Source organism: Podarcis bocagei, assembly GCF_964188305.1.
Source record: "Podarcis bocagei genome assembly, chromosome: 15".
Lineage (NCBI taxonomy): Eukaryota > Metazoa > Chordata > Lepidosauria > Squamata > Lacertidae > Podarcis > Podarcis bocagei.
In genome coordinates this window covers 34600141-34618338 of record NC_138141.1, presented here as the reverse complement: position 1 = coordinate 34618338, position 18198 = coordinate 34600141, and the positions used below count along the sequence as shown (strand labels likewise).

The 18198-nt window shown below is 47.9% G+C and overlaps 1 protein-coding gene across 1 annotated transcript in view; it reads left to right on the top strand.

The window, feature by feature from the left end:
- ANKFY1 (ankyrin repeat and FYVE domain containing 1) overlaps nucleotides 1-18040 on the top strand; it is a 50258-nt gene extending 32218 nt beyond the window's left edge. The window contains exons 14-25 of the mRNA XM_081171559.1: nucleotides 408-561; nucleotides 1333-1501; nucleotides 3803-3921; nucleotides 5290-5446; nucleotides 5586-5786; nucleotides 6897-7073; nucleotides 7321-7468; nucleotides 9192-9282; nucleotides 10084-10208; nucleotides 10958-11104; nucleotides 11620-11710; nucleotides 12864-18040. Of these exons, the coding sequence (XP_081027685.1) occupies nucleotides 408-561; nucleotides 1333-1501; nucleotides 3803-3921; nucleotides 5290-5446; nucleotides 5586-5786; nucleotides 6897-7073; nucleotides 7321-7468; nucleotides 9192-9282; nucleotides 10084-10208; nucleotides 10958-11104; nucleotides 11620-11710; nucleotides 12864-12996 (1712 nt within the window). The 3' untranslated portion in view covers nucleotides 12997-18040. The remainder of the gene's footprint in view (nucleotides 1-407; nucleotides 562-1332; nucleotides 1502-3802; nucleotides 3922-5289; nucleotides 5447-5585; nucleotides 5787-6896; nucleotides 7074-7320; nucleotides 7469-9191; nucleotides 9283-10083; nucleotides 10209-10957; nucleotides 11105-11619; nucleotides 11711-12863) is intronic.
- Nucleotides 18041-18198: the final 158 nt, after the last annotated feature.

Below are 18198 nucleotides of genomic sequence, written 5' to 3'. Positions count from 1 at the left end.
TATTGTTAAATACCATAATATGTGAAGTGTCCCAGAGTAAGGATTTGTTTACTTTCGAGTGCTTCTGTCCCACTTTTCTAAAAGACAATGAAAGCTACGGACAATGCATTTAGACCGCACCTTTTTTCCAAGGAGCTCAAGGGTAGCATACATCATTCCTCCCCCGCATTTTATCCTCATAGCAACCCTGTGAAGTAGGTTAGGCTGAGAGCAACTGGCCCCCAGCGAGCTTCATGACTGATTGGGGATTCGAACCCTGTTCTCTCATGCCTTGCCTGACGGTCCAAAATGAGAGGGGAGAGAGTGGGAGCTCTACAGGCAGTCATGAGTTCCTTGAAGGAAAGAAAGGGCAGAAATCTAATGGATAAATTGCACGTTTCTTTCCTCTACCCCCCCCCCCCCGGCAGGAATGCACACTATTGCTGCTCAGCTGCTTGGCTCTGGGGCCTCCATCAATGACACGATGTCTGACGGGCAGACTTTGCTGCACATGGCAATACAGAGGCAGGACAGCAAGAGCGCCCTCTTCCTCCTGGAGCACCAGGCAGATATCAGTGTCAGGTAATAAGGCCTTGGTTGTACTTGCAAAGTTGTGTGAGAGTCTTAGCCCAGAGGCAGGCCCCGTGCCCCCGCAAGGCACACTCGGGCAAATGAATTGGCGCTGTCTTGGGCTGAGCAGGTTGCTTCTGCTCTTCCCACACCCCCTTGCCTCAGAGGGCATCAGTGGGTTCTGCTGGTGGGTGGAGGTTGACACCACAGAGAACCAAGGATGATAACAGAAAATGCCACCTGAATTATCTTGGCACCATAAGGATGGGATCTTGGTTTATATTCTACTATGGTTATGAGACGGCAACTTGTTTTTGTATGGTGCTTTTAAAAGAACCTCAAAGAAAATAAGGGGTACCGCAGACTCACTTGTGCCCTAGCTGATTAGTTCAGGGATGATGAATCTTTGGCTCTTGATAAAGGGTTATCTTTCAGTACCATTTTGAGCCTTTGTCGTCTCTTTTGTTCTTTCTGCAGTTTTTTAAATAGTACAGTGGTACCTCCAGTTGCGTTCACCTCCAGTTACGTATCCTTCGGGATACGTACATGGCAAACCCGGAAATATTTCCCCAGGTTTCACCACTCGCGCATGCGCAGAGGCGCTAAACCGTGCCATGTGCAGAAGCAGCGCTTTCGGTTGCGAATTCCTTGGGATGCAACCGGAGCTCTGGAACAGATCCCGTTCGCAACCGGAGGTACCACTGTACTTCCCTCCCCCAATCTGTCGGTGATGCACCGCCTGTGGCTATCTGCCTGCGTATAGCACAGTGTGCTTGTTTGCAGGACTCAGGACGGTGAGACGGCCCTCCAGCTGGCCATCAAAAACCAGCTCCCTCTTGTGGTCGATGCGATCTGCACTCGGGGAGCAGACATGTCTGTGCCAGACGACAGAGGGAACCCTCCGCTCTGGCTCGCTCTGGAAAACAACCTGGAAGATATTGCTTCGACTCTGGTAAGAGCGGTGACTGCTGCAGTCTCTTTCTTCTTTCTTCTTCCATCAGACGTTGCAATCCTTTTCACAGTCATCATCACTCTTCTCTAACCAATGATCTTAGAAATGTTTCTGTACAAAATGCATGCCAGGATAAAGTGGGGGGGGGGGGTTGTTTTGTTCTTCAAGTCATTGGGCATAATGAAACTAGGGAGGAACTGAAAAAGAAGGCTTTGCTGTGGGAGGTGAAACCTAGGGAGAAGTCCGAGACGGATCTGCATTGCAAGCTTGTTTGTGGCTGGTGTTAGAGCCACAGACCTTATTTTCTCTCCCGCTCTCTTTAATGCATGGTGTTGCATGACAGTGTTACAAGCTGCTTTCCCCCTGCTCACAGACACTGCACTGGTTGCAGAATCAATGAAACAGCAGTTGGATATGGTTTGAGTATCCCTGGGGCAGCCATTCCCACCCTACTGTCCTCCAAAACATGTGGCGCGCACCAGGTTGGGAAAGACTGGCCTAGATGTTGTTAGTAGGGAGAAGGAGGCAACAAGAGGCAGGGCTGTTGTATTCAACTATCAGCGACAACAGCTTGAGAGTAGCTGCCGCCTTCCTGGTGGAGCTTTACCTGTAGCCTCTGTTCCACCAAAGGGGATTTTAAAAACAAGGGATCCTCAGCAAGTTCTTCCAGTTGCATGATGCATTCTTCTTTCTACTCATCCAAGTTTGTTGAGTGATTTTTTAACAGGTTGCACTATTTTGAGTGCATTGTTAAATTTATATTTTAAAAAAGAGGGCGGGGGAGTGTAACATGTTTAAAGCAGGCAGGGTTCCTAAAACCAGATAGAAAAATGCTACACAGAAAGTCACTCCAGTACAATATTGAGAAGGGCTGGTTGGTCGCACACTCTGCCGAAACCCCTAATAGCTTACTGGTGAGACTGAACAAATGCTGCTCATTTAACAGGTTGAGCAGCCTACGCACCTTCAGTTTGTGTGCACAACTCTCCCACAGTTCTCATATTTTAGTTTCTAGGCATGCAAAGGATTTTAATGTCTCTTCACCAGTATTCTGGAGCACCGTTCCTATTGAAATCAGGGAGGCTCCTACAATTCTGATACTCCGTCCCCTGCTGAAAACATGCTTGTTGTCCAGGCATTTTTTTTGAGAATTCCTTTGATTCACTGTTGGTCATCGTGTTCTGTATTTTGTTATTTTATCATTTTACTGTGTCTCAATGGTTTTTAATAAGATAACATGGTCAATTATCTGCTGAAACCTTTTTGGGTGTGCAGAGTGAGCAGTGTTTAAACTAGTGGATCTTAGAGAGTGGGCTTCTTGCAATCACACACAGAGGTAGGTAAGAAAATAATAAAGCTGTAGGAAAATAATGTGATTTGCAAGAGAAAAGTTTCTACTTCCATACGAATCTATGCTTTCTCCTTGGTTCTCTCAGAGGATAATTAAAGAGGACCTCTCACCTTGAGGTCCAAACAAGAAAGGTATAAGGAGGAGGAAATTTTAAGTAGGATGCAACGTGAGAATATCAGTCTCACCTAAAAGAGATAGAGTTAGGGACCTCCAGATTCCCAGACTGTCCATGTATCTTTAACCTTTATCTGCCTTAGCCCACGCAAACCCCATTTTTTAGATAATTCATTTTATCCCCCTTCTGGTTGTTCTGTATTTTACGATTTTATAATTCTGTGGTGTGGATATTTCTACACACCACAATGACTATTTTTAAATGACTTTCAGGTTTATAGATAGATACTCTTATAAATTAAACTGGAATAACAAAGGCAAGCCACGTTGTTAAAAAGAGCTTCGGTAATCAGTTGTCTTTAATAGGCTCTTCAGCAACGAACAGACTGTAGAAACAGAAGCCCTCGCTGCCACTAACTGCCTGTGTAAGAAAAGCAGAAAAAGAAGTGCCAAATCATTAACTTCATCCCAGAAATGGCTTACTCCTTCTGTTTTGTTGTTAATATCATCTGCTTTATAATGTGCGTTATTTTCAAGTCTGGTTTTTTAAATTCTAGTTCTAGTAAAAAAATAACTGTATTTTGCTGTACAATAAGCTGTTTTCTAAAATAGAGAAAAAAATAACCGAAGAGCTTTGATTTCTGTTGCCCTTCGGAAACCAGTCTTTGTATTTCTCCATGTTGTTGTTGTTTATTGAATTTATATACCACCCCATATCCAGAGGTCTTGGGGTGGTTCACAGCACAGAATCAAAATCAAATGTTTTAAATTAAGAACCCAAACATTAAGCACCACTGTGCTACATTCTCCCCTAAGCATCTCTTCTCTGCCTGTAGGTGAGACACGGTTGCGATGCAACGTGTTGGGGTCCAGGACCGGGAGGCTGCTCACAGACTCTGCTGCACAGGGCCATCGATGAGAACAGCGAACAGATCTCCTGCTTCCTTATCCGCAGGTCAGGAACAAACCTGTTGTCCTAACTGCTTGAGCCAACAGTTAAGGCTTTGTAAACCAATAGACCATTGACTTGGTGGGATACTGAAAACAATGTCTTTCCTTCCCCATCAGCCAAGCCGTTGGCAAGCCGCTGTGTGTGGACCCAATGGGCCAAATATACTTTGGAAGGGGGTGCAGCTCATGGGAGGTTGCCTTATTTGCGTGCAGAATGTCCCAGGCTAAATCCCTTGGATCTCCATTGGGATTTTTCAGCAGAGGTTGTGTGGCCATCTGCCATGAATGCTTTAGCTGAGATTCCTGCATGGCAGGGGTTGGACTAGATGACCCTTGGGGTCCCTTCCAGCTCTACAATTCTATGAGTCTGTGATTCCAGGAAGGGCTGGGAAGGCCCCTGCCAGAAATACAGTTTGTTGGTGTAAACATGAACCAGTGCTTTGATGCCATATAAGGCCATTTTCTATGTCCTCCTTTCCATTAATCTTTTACTCACAACCTTGAGGACTGGAAACCTGCTCTCTTTTTAGGGAAAGGGCTTGGAATGTGTCCTTTGCATGTAGAAAGCGCTGTGTTCTGTCTCTACATAGAACTGGGAAAGGACCCTTGACTGAAATCCTAGAGCAGGATTTCCCAAACGTGGGTCCCCAGCTGTTGTTGGACTACAACTCCCATCATCCTTATCTAACAAGACCAGTGGTCAGGGATGATGGGAACTGTAGTCCCAAAAAAACCAGCTGGAGACCCACGTTTGGGAAATCCTGCATTCGAGAGCTGCTGCCAGTCATTGTAGGCAGCCCTGAGCTTTAGTAGTAGTAGTAGTAGTAGTAGTAATAATAATAATAATAATAATAATAATAATAATAATAATAATAATAATAATAATAATTTTTATTTATACCCTGCCCTCCCCAGCCAAGGCCGGGCTCAGGGTGGCTAACAAAACAAGTTGAATGAATACAACTTAAAAACAAGATTAAAATACAACATTAAAATATTGAAATATTAAAATGCAGCCTCATCACAGGAGGAGAAAGGAAAAAGAAAGAGGGGGAGGGAATCAAATTGGCTCCAAGCCAAAGGCCAGGTAGAACAACTCGTGTCTTACAGGCCCTGCGGAAAGAAATCAGATCCTGCAGGGCCCTGGTCTCATGAGACAGAGCGTTCCACCAGGCCGGAGCCAGAGTTGAAAAGGCCCTGGCTCTGGTTGAAGCCAATCTAACTTTCTTAGGGCCTAGGACCACTAAGGTGTTGCTATTTATGGACCTTTAGGTGGCTTATTGGTCCAGCTCTGTGCAAGGCAGCTTCCAGGGTTCTCTTGCCATGCTTCCAGTTGTCAAGGCTGACGGTAGCACTGTTGCTTCCTTCCCAGCGGCTGCGACGTCAACAGCCCGAGGCAGCCAGGGGCCAACGGCGAGGGCGATGAGGAAGCCCGCGATGGACAGACGCCCTTGCACTTGGCGGCTTGTTGGGGCCTTGAAGAAACAGTGCAGTGCCTTCTAGAGTTTGGAGCCAATGTAAATGCACAGGTACGAAACAGAAAAAGCCTCGTAAGCTTTATCCTATTTCCACTGGCGGCTCCTTTCTTGCGCCACTGATGTCCTCCCGACCTTTCCACGCGTTGCATGCTTGTTTCACGCTGCTGGCTAACCCAACCTGTGCTTGTAGGATGCAGAAGGGAGAACGCCCATCCACGTTGCCATTATCAACCAGCACGGTGTCATTATCCAGCTGATGATCTCGCACCCGGAAATCCAGCTCGGCATACGGGACCGGCAAGGCATGACCCCTTTCGCCTGCGCCATGACGTACAAGAACAACAAGGCAGCAGAGGCGATCCTGAAGCGGGAACCGGGAGCGGCCGAGCAGGTACAGGAGACCAAAGTGCACCACCTCATACATGCTCTTGTGTCATCAGCCCAGTGAATAAGGCATCACGGGCACTGTCAGTGTGTCATCTTAGGCCTGCGCAGCATCCAGGATAGAGAGAGAAGGTGTAAACAAAACAAAAAAAAACTTTATTTTTTAAATGAGTTTATTTTTGCATTTTCAGGTTAACAAGCAAGAACAAAGAAAACAATTTAAATATAATCAATAAATCCCCTTTGACTTCCCTCCTCCCCTTTTGCAGATCCTTATGCCAACATTTTTCTCCTGCATATCCTCTCTAAACTTGGATGTGCATGTGTGGCATCCATAGACTGGGGGTGGGCAGCCTCTGGCCCTCAAACATGGCTGGAGTTTGACATCTCTCAGCCCCAGGCAGCATCTCCAATGGTCAGAGGTGATTGGAGATACGATTTAAGAACATCTGGAGTGCAAGTGGTTCCCCATCCCAGCTGTAAACTGCTGTTGTAAGAAATAAGGAGCTGGCCATTGGTTTGAATCCTATCCTCCTACTCTAGAGGGTAGAACTCAAACCAATGGCTTCCAGTTAGAAGAAAGGAGATTCTGACAAAAATCAGTAAGAACTTTCTGACAGTAAGAGCTGTTTGATAGTGAAACAGTCTGACCCGGGAGGTTGTGGACTCTCCTTCCTTGGAGGTTTTTAGCAGAGGTTCAATGGCCATCTGTCATGGATGCCTTAGCTGAGATTCCTGCGTTGCAGAGTGTTGGACTAGATGACCCTTGGCGACCTTCCAACTGTGATTCTATGACAAATCTTTCAAATCAACCCACTGACCAATTGGTATTTTGCAGTTCTTGTTGAGAGCCGTGTGTGTAAGCAACCAACCTAAAACACACTGCATCAATCAAATGCCTAAGAAATCCCAGTCTTTTATTTCTGTTCCCCTCCTGACAAGGAAAAATCTGTATGAAACCCACAAGGAACAGGGTAGTGACTGGCAAATTTTCAAACTAGAAAACATGTCTCACGGTGTGTTAGAAACCAAGGGGTGGTATTCAACTAGGTTTCATTCTAAGCAGATGCGTTGAAATTCACAAACGTGACTAATTATGGTTTTGCCACTGCCATAGGTGGACAACAAAGGCCGGAATTTCCTCCACGTGGCCGTTCAGAGTTCCGATATCGAGAGCGTGCTCTTCTTGATCAGTGTCCAGGCAAACGTCAATTCCAGGGTCCAGGATGCCTCCAAGCTAACTCCGTTGCATCTTGCCGTGCAGGCTGGCTCTGAAATCATTGTGCGTAACCTGGTACGTGTTGTGGAAGGTGGCGTCTGAAATCTGCCATTTTCATCATGGCTGGGGCAGAGGTGTAAGGAAGAATAAAAAGCATCTGATTATCCTAGGAACTAGGTCCTAGGAGATAACTGTCAAGCGGTGTAGCAGCTGTTTGAGGACAGGAGTTACATTTTCAACCGGCCTATAGGTGGCTGCCATATATAACCCACTAGATCAGACCCTGAGAAACTCCTCCTTCCTTGTGTTCCCCTCGCAACAGCTGCTTGCGGGCGCCAAAGTCAATGAGCTGAACAAGCACCGCCAGACAGCCCTCCATCTCGCGGCCCAGCAAGACCTTCCCACCATTTGCTCGGTTCTCCTGGAGAACGGAGTGGACTTTGCAGCTGTGGATGAAAACGGGAACAACGGTAAACTCTGCTTTTGATGTCCAAAGATGGGTGGATTTGATCTTTCATTGCTTGTTCCCTGGCAAAATCATTAGCTCCAGCTTGCTCCTCCCCCTTTCTCCTAGCTGTTGTAGGGAAAGGATTTCCTGGGCCAGAACAGACACCTTGGTACTGTTGCAGATCCCGTTCAGGATTCTTTTGAGGCTGGGAGCAGCGTTCGTGGTGGCACTACAGTGGTGCCTCGCAAGACGAAAAGAATCCGTTCTGTGATTCTCTTCGTCTAGCAGTTTTTTCTTCTTGCGAAGGAAGCCCATTGACGGATTAGCGGATTAGCGCTTTTAGCGGCTTATCTGCTGATCGGATCAGCTGATAAGCGGCTTAGCGGCTTAGAAAAGGGGGGGGGGAGGAAAAAAAGCCAGCAGGAACTCGCAAGACATTGTCGTCTTGCGAAGCAAGCCCATAGGAAATTCGTTTTGCAAAGCACCTCCAAAACAGAAAACTCTTTCGTCTAGCGAGTTTTCCATCTTGCGAGGCATTCGTCTTGCGGGGCACCACTGTATAGTGTTATTTCCAGCCAGGCCTCCCTCAGCAGGGCCCAGAGTAGGGATGGGGCTCTCCAGGTGTTGTTGGACTGTGACTCCTGCCATCCTATTCTAACTGGGGCTGATGGGAGCTGGAGCCTGGAGCCTAGCTGCTTCATTGTCCGCGTTGTGTCTGCTGCATTTGTGCAGGGGCATCTATAGCAAATGGCATCGGTTTCAGAACTGTTTCCTTAGTACAGTGGTACCTTGGGTTATATGCTTCAGGTTACATACGCTTCAGGTTACAGACTCCGCTAACCCAGAACTATTACCTCGGGTTAAGTATTTTGCTTCAGGATGAGAACAGAAATCATGCTCCGGTGGTACGGCGGCAGCAGGAGGCCCCATTAGCTAAAGTGGTGCTTCAGGTTAAGAACAGTTTCAGATTAAGAACGGACCTCCGGAACAAATTAAGTACTTCACCCGAGGTACCACTGTATTTTAGCTTTTGTTATAAAGAGGAACTGCCAAGTTTCTAGCTGCCAAGCTTGTGGAGGGATGCTGGAAACGGGAAAGTGTTCTGTGCTTGCTGAAATCTGAGAAGGTGGCTAGGAGTGTCCATAAGGAGCAGAAGTGAGGATAAGCCATAGAATCGTAAAAAAATGTAGAGTTGGAAGGGACCCAAAGGGTCACGGAGTCCTGCAGTGCAGGGTTCACAGCTAAATAAATGCAAGTAGGGCACAGTGCAGAAGAAACTATGCAATGCAAAACTAATATCATGCTAATCTGTAAAATGCATACAGGTCACATTATTCCTGCTGGGCTCTTTTTTGTGTAGAGTCCTCTCTTTAAAATGATTCCTTGTTAAAAAAAAAAGCAAAACAAACAAACAAAAAACTACGGACAGTATTAAAGTAACCTGTCCTGCCAGCGCAAGGATTACCACAGGAGGGATTTACACCTCTCTAACCATGTGCCCCTCAGATCTGCTCTGGAGCATTCAGAGAACCTCTAGAACAGATTGGGGGGGGCATGTGGGGGGGACATTCCATTGCCCAAGGTGAAATTCTTGCACAGATGGAAATCTGGCTTAATGCAACCTGATTTTTATTTTTATTTTTGCATGATATGAATGCAGCCTTTGGTTTTAAGTGGCATGGAGAGGTGGCTACAGATCTTCCCTTTCCCTTTGATTCATGCATTCTATCTCTCTCCCTTCTCAGCCCTGCACCTGGCAGTGATGCAGGGACGTCTGACTAACATCCGGGCCCTCCTGACAGAGTGCACTGTGGACGCAGAAGCTTTTAACCTCAGGTAAATGTAACAGCCGCCTTTGCTGGGAAAAGGGACTGAGCATCTCTGTACTATTTTTTTCTCTCATTCAGTAGTGGGGGGTGGGTTTCTCCGCCCCCCCCCCCCCCGCTTGCTTCATTCAGGGGAAGGGCTGTGCAATGGATTGGATTCCTTGGTAATTTTGCAGTACAGTATTGGCAGGATGTTCCGTTCCCTCTCCTGGTCTTCTCTTGGAGCAGGACTTGGACCCAGCTTCGTAAATATTTATTTTGTTGCAACGGCAAGCACTAGCAGTGGGCCATAGGAGGTTTAGAAAGCTCCCCTTTTGCTCAAAAAGTACCACCCCAAAAACGTAACCCTGCTGTGGGGAGCAGAGGACTTCTTGCCCTGCGCCGTGGCTCTTTTTATTATTTATTTATTTATTATTATTAAAGATTTTCTTGATTTTCAAAAGTGTGTGCAGTGTCTCTCTCTTGTATATTCCCCCCCCCCCCTTTGTAACATTTTTACAAGTCAGCTTCATTTGTTGAGACATTGGGAAGAAAAGGGGGAGAGAGGTGGAGGGGAAAGATGAGTCAGGGTGGGGTCGGGTGGTGATGTTTCTATTTTGCTTACTATATGTAGGGTTTGGTGTCAGCGTTGCTTGTGTAGGTTCTTTGCTGTTCACTTGTGTTGCTTTGGTGGTGAGAGAGGTTGGGGTTGGCCTAGGATGTGGTTGTTCATTTGTGATTGGCTGTGTTGAAGTTTGTTTTCATGTGTGAGTGGTTTGGGTCTGTGCCGTGGCTTTTGTCCTGCATGACGTTGTCTCCGTCTCCTTGTCAGGGGTCAGTCCCCGATGCACATCCTGGGGCAATACGGGAAGGACAATGCGGCAGCCATCTTTGACCTCTTCCTGGAATGTATGCCGGAGTATCCTCTTGACAAGCCAGACGCTGAAGGGAACACCGGTAAGCCTCGGCTGATGGGTTTGGCTAAAAAAGCCATGGAACTGCCATGATCAAAGTAGCCTCTCAAAGTCCTTTTGCATGTGTCTTGCTGTCCTGGACCAGCTGGATGCAGAGGAGTAGTGAAAGGAGTCCCCAAAGGGAGGAGGCCCAGAGTCAGGGTTTGGTGTTGGGACCAGGATGAGTGGTCAGAGGGAGAAGAGGGGAACAGACAGGGAGGAGGTGGTGTTGGAAGCTGAAGAGGCAACAGGTCTTAGTGAGCAGGGAAAGGCTGTGGCAGAGAGCAGTCCAGAAGCGGAAGCTGGGGGTGGGGGAAGAGAGAAGAGGCAGAGATGAAGCAGGCTGCAGAAGAAGCCAGGAGGTCTCCCCCTCCTGCTGCGACCAGTTCCATCTCCCAGAACCAGAAGAGGGATGAAGAGGGCAGAGCAAACACAGACAAGGCGAAGAAGTCTCAGATTTCAGGGGAAGAACCTAGGAGAGCGGTAGGAAGGTGGGGACCTTGAGTCCTCACAACTGTCTCATTGGGGCAAGACCTGCTGGGAAGAGTTGCCTAGCCTCCTGAGTTAACTTCACTGACCACCATGTGATTTATTGCCAACCTGCTCCTGGTGCTTCTTGTGGAATTTTGTTTGCTTGGGTGCAGGACAATTGGCAGTTCAGGGACTGGCTAAGCAGAGACACGGACAATGAAATCTCCTTTCTCTCTCTCTCTCTCTCTCTCTCTCTCTCTCTCTCTCTCTCTCTCTTCCCAGTGCTTCTCTTGGCCTACATGAAGGGAAACGCCAACTTGTGCCGGGCCATTGTGAGAGCCGGCGCTCGCCTGGGCGTCAACAACAACCAAGGCGTCAACATCTTCAACTATCAAGTTGCGACCAAACAGCTTCTCTTCCGGCTGCTGGGTAAGTGCCCTTGAGCCCTGCTGCTTCTTTGTCGTGCAGCAGGTGGGCTGTGTGTAGAGAAGGAGGAGGCCTTTAGGCAAGGCTTGCAGGGAGGGAGAAGCAGGAATCAGCCTCAGTCTGAGGGCCACGTTAAGTTAAACCAAATCTCTACTAGTGGGATGATCTACTAGTGAAATTATTTGAAAGAGGGCAACCTTACAGGGGCCGCATGCCAGGGGTAGATATGGCCAGAGGCAAAAGTGGGTGAGACAACAAATGCATGTTTTCCCTCTGCCCCGTAAACTAGTTTCCACACACACCCCTCTCTGTCTCTCCGCCCAGGCAAGCAAAAGGCACAATCAGAGCTCAAGCCCTTGAGGGGGCTGCAAAAATTGGGTGAGATGTGGAGGGTTGAGATGTCTAGTGTGTCTGGCAGGCAGCCATACACGTGGCTGAATTCAGGGCTGGGGTCGGTCACAAGCCATGGTGGCAAAGCCTGGTCAGGAGCCTCTTGCATTTAATTCTTTCTTGCGCAGACATGCTGTCCAAAGAACCCCCCTGGTGCGATGGCTCCAATTGCTACGAATGCAGCGCCAAGTTTGGGGTCACGACAAGGAAGCATCACTGGTAAGGGGCGGCCTTTTCGGATTGATCCACCACTTGGACGCAGCTTTGTTTTGTTTTGTAGGTAGTTCCACTCAGAACCTGCCGCCACCCTTGGAAGGCTGCTTGGGCTGAAGGCATAGTTCCCTCCAGAGGAGGCAAAAAGTCGCCTCTCACCTCTTCCTAGACTGGGCCTGGGGAAGGGGAGGAGAGACAGAGAAGCCCATTGGGAGAGGTTTTAGGGCTAGCACAGACCTCCTGTGCAAGGGCAGGGGATGGGCAGTGTGGACAGGACAAAGAGTTCTTCACTGAAGCACTGCAGTCTATGCAGCATGAGACAGTAGCGTGCTTGCTTTAGCGATCTTGTGCACAGAAACATGAAGACTGTGTGCCTTTGGTTGTGGTCCAAAACACAGGATCCTCCCCATAGTTCCCCCCCCCCATCATCCTAGCTCTGCACGCAGTGGGAGAGTGTTTTCAATATGGACCATTTGGGGCATGTGCTACCTGGTCAGGTAGCTTAACTCTATAACTTTTAATCCTGGTTTGGACCACCACCAAAGTGCTTGAAGCAGGTTGGAAAGCCAAGGGAGGAGAGTTCTTGGAGCTCTTAGGGGCTCTTCCCTCCTTTCTGCTCCTCGTGGGATTTGGTAAGCCAAGGGTGGGGAGCTTGTGGCCATGATGATGCTGTTGGGCTACAACTCTCATGGTCTCTGTTGGCCATGCTGGCTAGGGCAGATGGGAATTGGGAGTCTTACCTGGAAGTCACCAGGTTCCCCCATCCCTCTTGATAGCACTGTAATTAACTGAAGAGCTGCTTTCGATGAAGGTACCGCAGACTTTTTAATTCTGGGCAGCCCAGTTCCCATCTCCGGTCACAAGCCGCTTTATGAATCAGCAGGAGGCCTCCCCTTCAGAGTAACGGCTCCCTTTGGCACTGTGTCATCTTGGGTCCAGGCATGGGTTCTGTCTGCTAGGTGGGGCTCAGGACATAGTGCCAGCTTTCAGAGCAAGCACCTGATAAATGGTGGCAAAGGGGTACGATCCCCTGAAGGCGCAGCAACACCCCCCCCTCTCTTTAAACTTCCTCGGAAACTGGGAAGCAAAGGAGAGGCTTCTTGTTAAGCACAGCTAGGCAGAAAAGAGCACGGCTGAAATTTTCTTTCCTCTCTCGCAGCCGGCACTGCGGGCGCCTTCTCTGCCACAAGTGCTCAACCAAGGAGATCCCCATCATCAAATTCGACTTGAACAAGCCTGTCCGGGTCTGCAACATCTGCTTTGACGTCTTGACTCTGGGCGGAGTTTCCTAGTTCCCCTGCGCAAAGGAGAGTGACTCCCGGGCCACGCCCCTCCTTCCTCCTTGCAAACCGCCTATCGCAGGGATGTGGGTTGCAGGGTGCGGGGGGGCCACCTATTTTGTCTTCCTGTTAACAGCCGAAACTGATTGACTTAAGGGACCACGCAAACACTATATTCCAGTATAAATGGGTTTTGTACGAATGTTAACGCTAGAAAACTGGATCGGGAACAACTTGGAACTCTTGCAAAGTTGGTGCGAGAACAAATGTGAACTGAGTGAGAGGCCCTCTCCTTACTCTGGTGCGGGGCAGAGAAAATGAAAATTTTGCATTTGTGGATCATGTAACATAGCAGGCCTGTGCAAATGGCTGCCGAGCTGTGAGCCGGGCTGCTTCGAAGCCCAATCACATTGTGGGGTGCGGGAGGGGTGGGTGTTTGAATATTGTGAGCACTTAACAAATTCCTGGGTAACTCTGTGTGATGACCAGCCCCTGTTGTTACCTTCCTGGAGAGAAGGTTCTGGTTCCCTCGCTGGCTTTTGTCCTAAAATGGGCAACTGTGCTATGCACAGTGAGTGTTCCCTCCCAGAAGAAGCTGCTGTCTTCAAAACAGGGTTTTGTCGTTTAAATGCATTTGCTGAAGAATTCCTTTGTGTGGCCTTACGACAGAAGCTTTACAGTTTCTCCTGCTTGAACAGGAGCTGCAATGGCAGCTCCCGTGCTGTCAGAACGTTGATATCTTCCCTTCCCAATCTGCTCTCTTCCATGTTAAAAATAAAAATTAAAAAATAGGCAGGAGGAGGAGGAGGACAGACAGAAAGAGAAAGTGAGCTTCGTTACCAAATTAAAGGCTCCTGGAAGGGAGGAAAAGCTGCTGGCTGGCCCTTTCAGCACATATCGATAACTTTGCAAATAGTCATATGTTTACAGCGGTTTTTGCCAAGCTGGTGCCCGCCAGATGTTCTGGGCTCCCATCAGCCCCAGACAACGCAAGTCCAGATCATCCGAAGGGCAGCAGCTGGGCAAAGGCTGGTTTACAGCGATGTTGGAAGGAAGGTCCAGTGATTTGGACTAGCTCAGCGTTGGGGAACACAGTGTAGGAGCTAGCACAGAGCATCTGGATTCGGCTAGTTGCTTTGATGGACGGGGTGGGACAAGGCAGGGGTGACGGTGGCACAGAGCCTGATGTGAGGGTGATGATCCAGTGGGAGCTGATCGCAAAGGCAGCCGTGTCCTAGCTGCACCTCTGCTGACCACCTGGAGTTCCCAGCTGTCGTGGTTTTTTCCCTGAGGCCTTCTCCATTTAAGATGCTGTTAGTGACTTGGCGCTCTTGAGGAGCTCTGCATCCAAGCTGCGCTCGCCAAGATCACTGCAGCTCCAATGCTAGGCCAGTATCACCTGGCCTTAACTGGTTTTCTTTTTTTACACACACACACACACACACACACACACACACACACACACACACACACACACACATTTTCTCCACGACGGCTAACTTTGTCCATTAGGTCCACTTCTTTCAAAGGAGCACAAGGGGGTCCCTGCGAAAGCAGACCCTGACGCTGAAGAGGCTGTTTGGGTGTGACTCTGATACAGCAAGCAAGAAGACGCCCCACATGCTCAGACGTAAAGCTCTTTGCCTTCTTAGAAACACAACAAAGTCCTGGGAGGTGGATGTGGCAAAGTCTTCTGTCGCTGCTCCAGAACGAATCGGTTGCGATGTGTGTCTCTTAACCTTAGTAACCACTACTACTTTTTCATTCTGTGTACATATATATATATATATATATATATAAGGGGGAGAGGAAAATATCATTTATAACGTCAGATCTCATTTTCTTTCTTCCCCTCTGCCCCCCCTCTAGAATACTAATGTGTCATCCCCTACTTACATATGTTCGTGTGTAAAAAGACCCGAAAAACCACAGTGCTACTTTTTTATAGGATATAACAGCTTTATATGTTCAGTAAGATCTTGGGCTATGTGCAGTAAAAGACAACTTGGGTGGGGGGAATCTATGAAGACTGATGCTAAAAACAATACATTTCAAGTGGGGTTAGCCCTTCTGACCTCTGTCAGGGGAAGAACTGGAACTCCAACCCTCTTCAGTTATGTGTGGGTTTACTGTGTTTTCTGCACCATCACCTTGTGGGGAGAATTCCTGCTCGTCTCTGCTCTCCTCTTCCTGCCCCCAGCCCTCTGCTCCAAAATAATTTGTCTCAACACCTTCTTGACCTGCCTTTGTCTCTCTGCCCCTGAGGAATACGTCGTTTAGGAAGGGGTGCCCTTTTCGCAAAAGGCTTGTTCCAGAGGAGCACTGGGGAGGAAAAAAGAAGCAGTGGAACAGTAGCATTTCACCTGGGAACGGTCTCTTGACACGTCGGATGGTCTCTCCAAGGCCAGTTTAACACTGCACAGGTGCCGGCAATGGAGCTCGGTCATGCACCATGAATCCGATCCTCTCTTAAAAGTTCCCCTTTCTAGATTCACAGGCATTTCTCTGAACTGGCATCATGTGTGTGACTAACCCAAAAAAGCAGAGTAGCGCCCCTTCTGGGTTGTTAGCATTTGAGCAAATATCCACTGCAAAAGCTGCCTGTGCACACAGCCCCACGGAGCCTGGAAATTGAGAATGGGGGTGTTTCCAGGAAGGCAGTGCATTTTTGGGTTCTAGGTGGACTTCGTCGGGTTGCACAAAACTAATCACTGTAAAGCACTTTTAATAAAAGTTTTTAAGCCTGAGTCTGCATGACTGGCCCGAAGATTGTGTTACCAGGGGAGAAATCCACCATAGCCTGTGAATTGGCTGGAAGAGGCTGCAGCAGGAATTAGTTCTCCTAGCCTAAGCCTCCTTGTTTCAAACTCCCTTGCAGGGAGAGAAATGGATCTTCAGAGAGGATTCCAACGTCCACCAAATCTCATTCTGCTGTAGCTTGCACTATCATTTGATCAGTTGACTTGCTGTGAAATGGAACCCAAAAATTTTTCCTGGGCTTCTGAGTTTGAAATTCTGATCTGTATTTCCCAGTTCGACAAGTGAGGTGAACTTTTATTACCCGTTCTTGTGGAAGGCTTACTGGCTGCCTGTTACTCCCTGTCTTGGGACTTAAAAACATGATCCCTGTTAAATGTCTGTTTTGTGTTCTGAAGATGCATTAACAAAAATGTGAGGATTGTATACAGCTGGGGCTGAGGAGCTCTAGGAGAGCTCCAAATTGACTTCCAGCAGTGGACTTCCTTTAGTCTATGCCAGCCCCCCCCCCCCCAGCTAGAACAGGTGTTTGAAACTCGAGGGTATCTGCACGGTTTGGGGGGCTGGCACTCCAGAAACATTTCTGGTGTTCTGGTGATAGCTGCCTCTTTGTTAGACCTTTTCAGGGCAAACACGACTTGCTGGTTTTTCAGGCCTTCAAGGCTTTTTGGCTTCCCATCTCGAGAAGGCAAAATGCAGGATGCAACTCAAGATGCAGGAAATCCAAACTCCTTCCAAAGCAATCCATAGTGACCAAAGCAGACTTGGGTAGTGTCTGCATTGAGGATGCAGAAGGCAGAATTCCTGTTCTTAGCTCCATGTACCCAACATCCGCCCACAGCTGTTTTCCCTGTCCTCCTTTCCCTTCCGTTCTGCATTTTAGGCAGAGGTATTGAATGTGACTTGCACTGTGAACTCAGTAGAAGGGAAACCCTTCACTTTTGGTCAGTACCCTTCCAAGTTGTCTTTAAAAAATAAAATCTGCAACAGTAGAAGCCGTTGCCTGGTGCCTGATCATGGGGAACTTGCCTTTTTGTAAAGTAACTCAACTAACGTTGCTGAAAGATGACTGAGATGTCACCAACACAAGATGATATTCTGTCAAGGTCCCTTGGCTGCAGCTGCTGTGCTCCCTGGCTTTCTATTGGGGGGTGGGGAGGTAGGGAAGAGGCCCGGTTTTGGGCAACAAACCACCATTCCTTTCTTCTAGAAGGTCTCTGTGAACTCCTCTGCTTTCATCCTGCAAAGCTCATCATCGACTAGGCCAAATGCATTTTCTCCCAGGTTTTTTGCACAAGTAAAATGAGCAACGACAGGAAGTTCACTCTGCTCCTGATAGCTTGTGGGCTGCATCCTTCCTACAGGCCTGATGTGAGTCTGGGTCAAACCAGGCTCATGGGGCCTTAGATGCTGCCTGTATTGTCATGTGTTGCCACATTCCAAGGAAATGTGCTTGTTTGGCAAACCCAGCCATGCTCAGTCTTGACCCTTAACCAGCAGGGATCACCTGTGCAGGCCAACTCACACCTTATTTTCTTTTTTAGAAGGCAGAAAATCCAAGGGGCTCAGGATACCCACCCATCCAAAACATGACTTCTCCAAAACCTATCTCACGAGTAGAGATTTGGTCTAACTTAACATTTTTGTTGTCTAGCAAGTTGCTTTATTTGGCAGGGCATTAATCAAGGACTAGTTTTTGTCTTGGAAAAAGGGGTAACAGAATGCAATAGTGTTGCCTGTGCAATGGGCATGCATTTCGAACTGAACATTGAGGAATCTTCCTTCCTCTGAACACCATACAAACAGCAGTTGAGGTTTTACACCAGTCTGCTGAACTCACTTCAGAGAGCAGGCAAGGGAATGCTCCTTCATATACAAAAGAAAGGCAGGGAGGTTAATTTATTTTTCTTTCGTATATAGGTCAGCAGTCTTATCATACAAGCCCAAATCTGTCTGAAGTGGTACAGCACCCCCACCCACACCACTGGTTAGCTGACCACTGCAACTGCTGTCCTGAGAACTGAGAGCCCTCAACTCTAGAATGGACACTTCTATAGTCTCCTTGTCCCTCCTGGAAGCTGCCTGGAGTTACTGCAGTAAACCAACACCTTTTACATGTGAAGATAATGGTTGAAGGTAACGGGCCTGGATGGGCTGGCTAAGAAAGTATCTGAGTCTTTGGGAAATCACTGGTTTTTATTATTACTTTGCAACGTTTCCTCAAGTCTTTGTAAAGCGATGTATTTTTTCAATATTTATATGCCTGTGTAATTTCTTGTAATAAAGAAACCTAATTGAATTTGATGGTGTGCTTGTGTTCATTAGTTGCAGAAATGCCACCTGGTGGAAGGATTTAATAGTGCTGGAGGTTGATTATTTTTGTGTGAGGTTAAAAAGTAATTGATTTGCACTGCCCTCCAACATGGCACAGGACAGCAAATGATCCTTGAGCTTCAG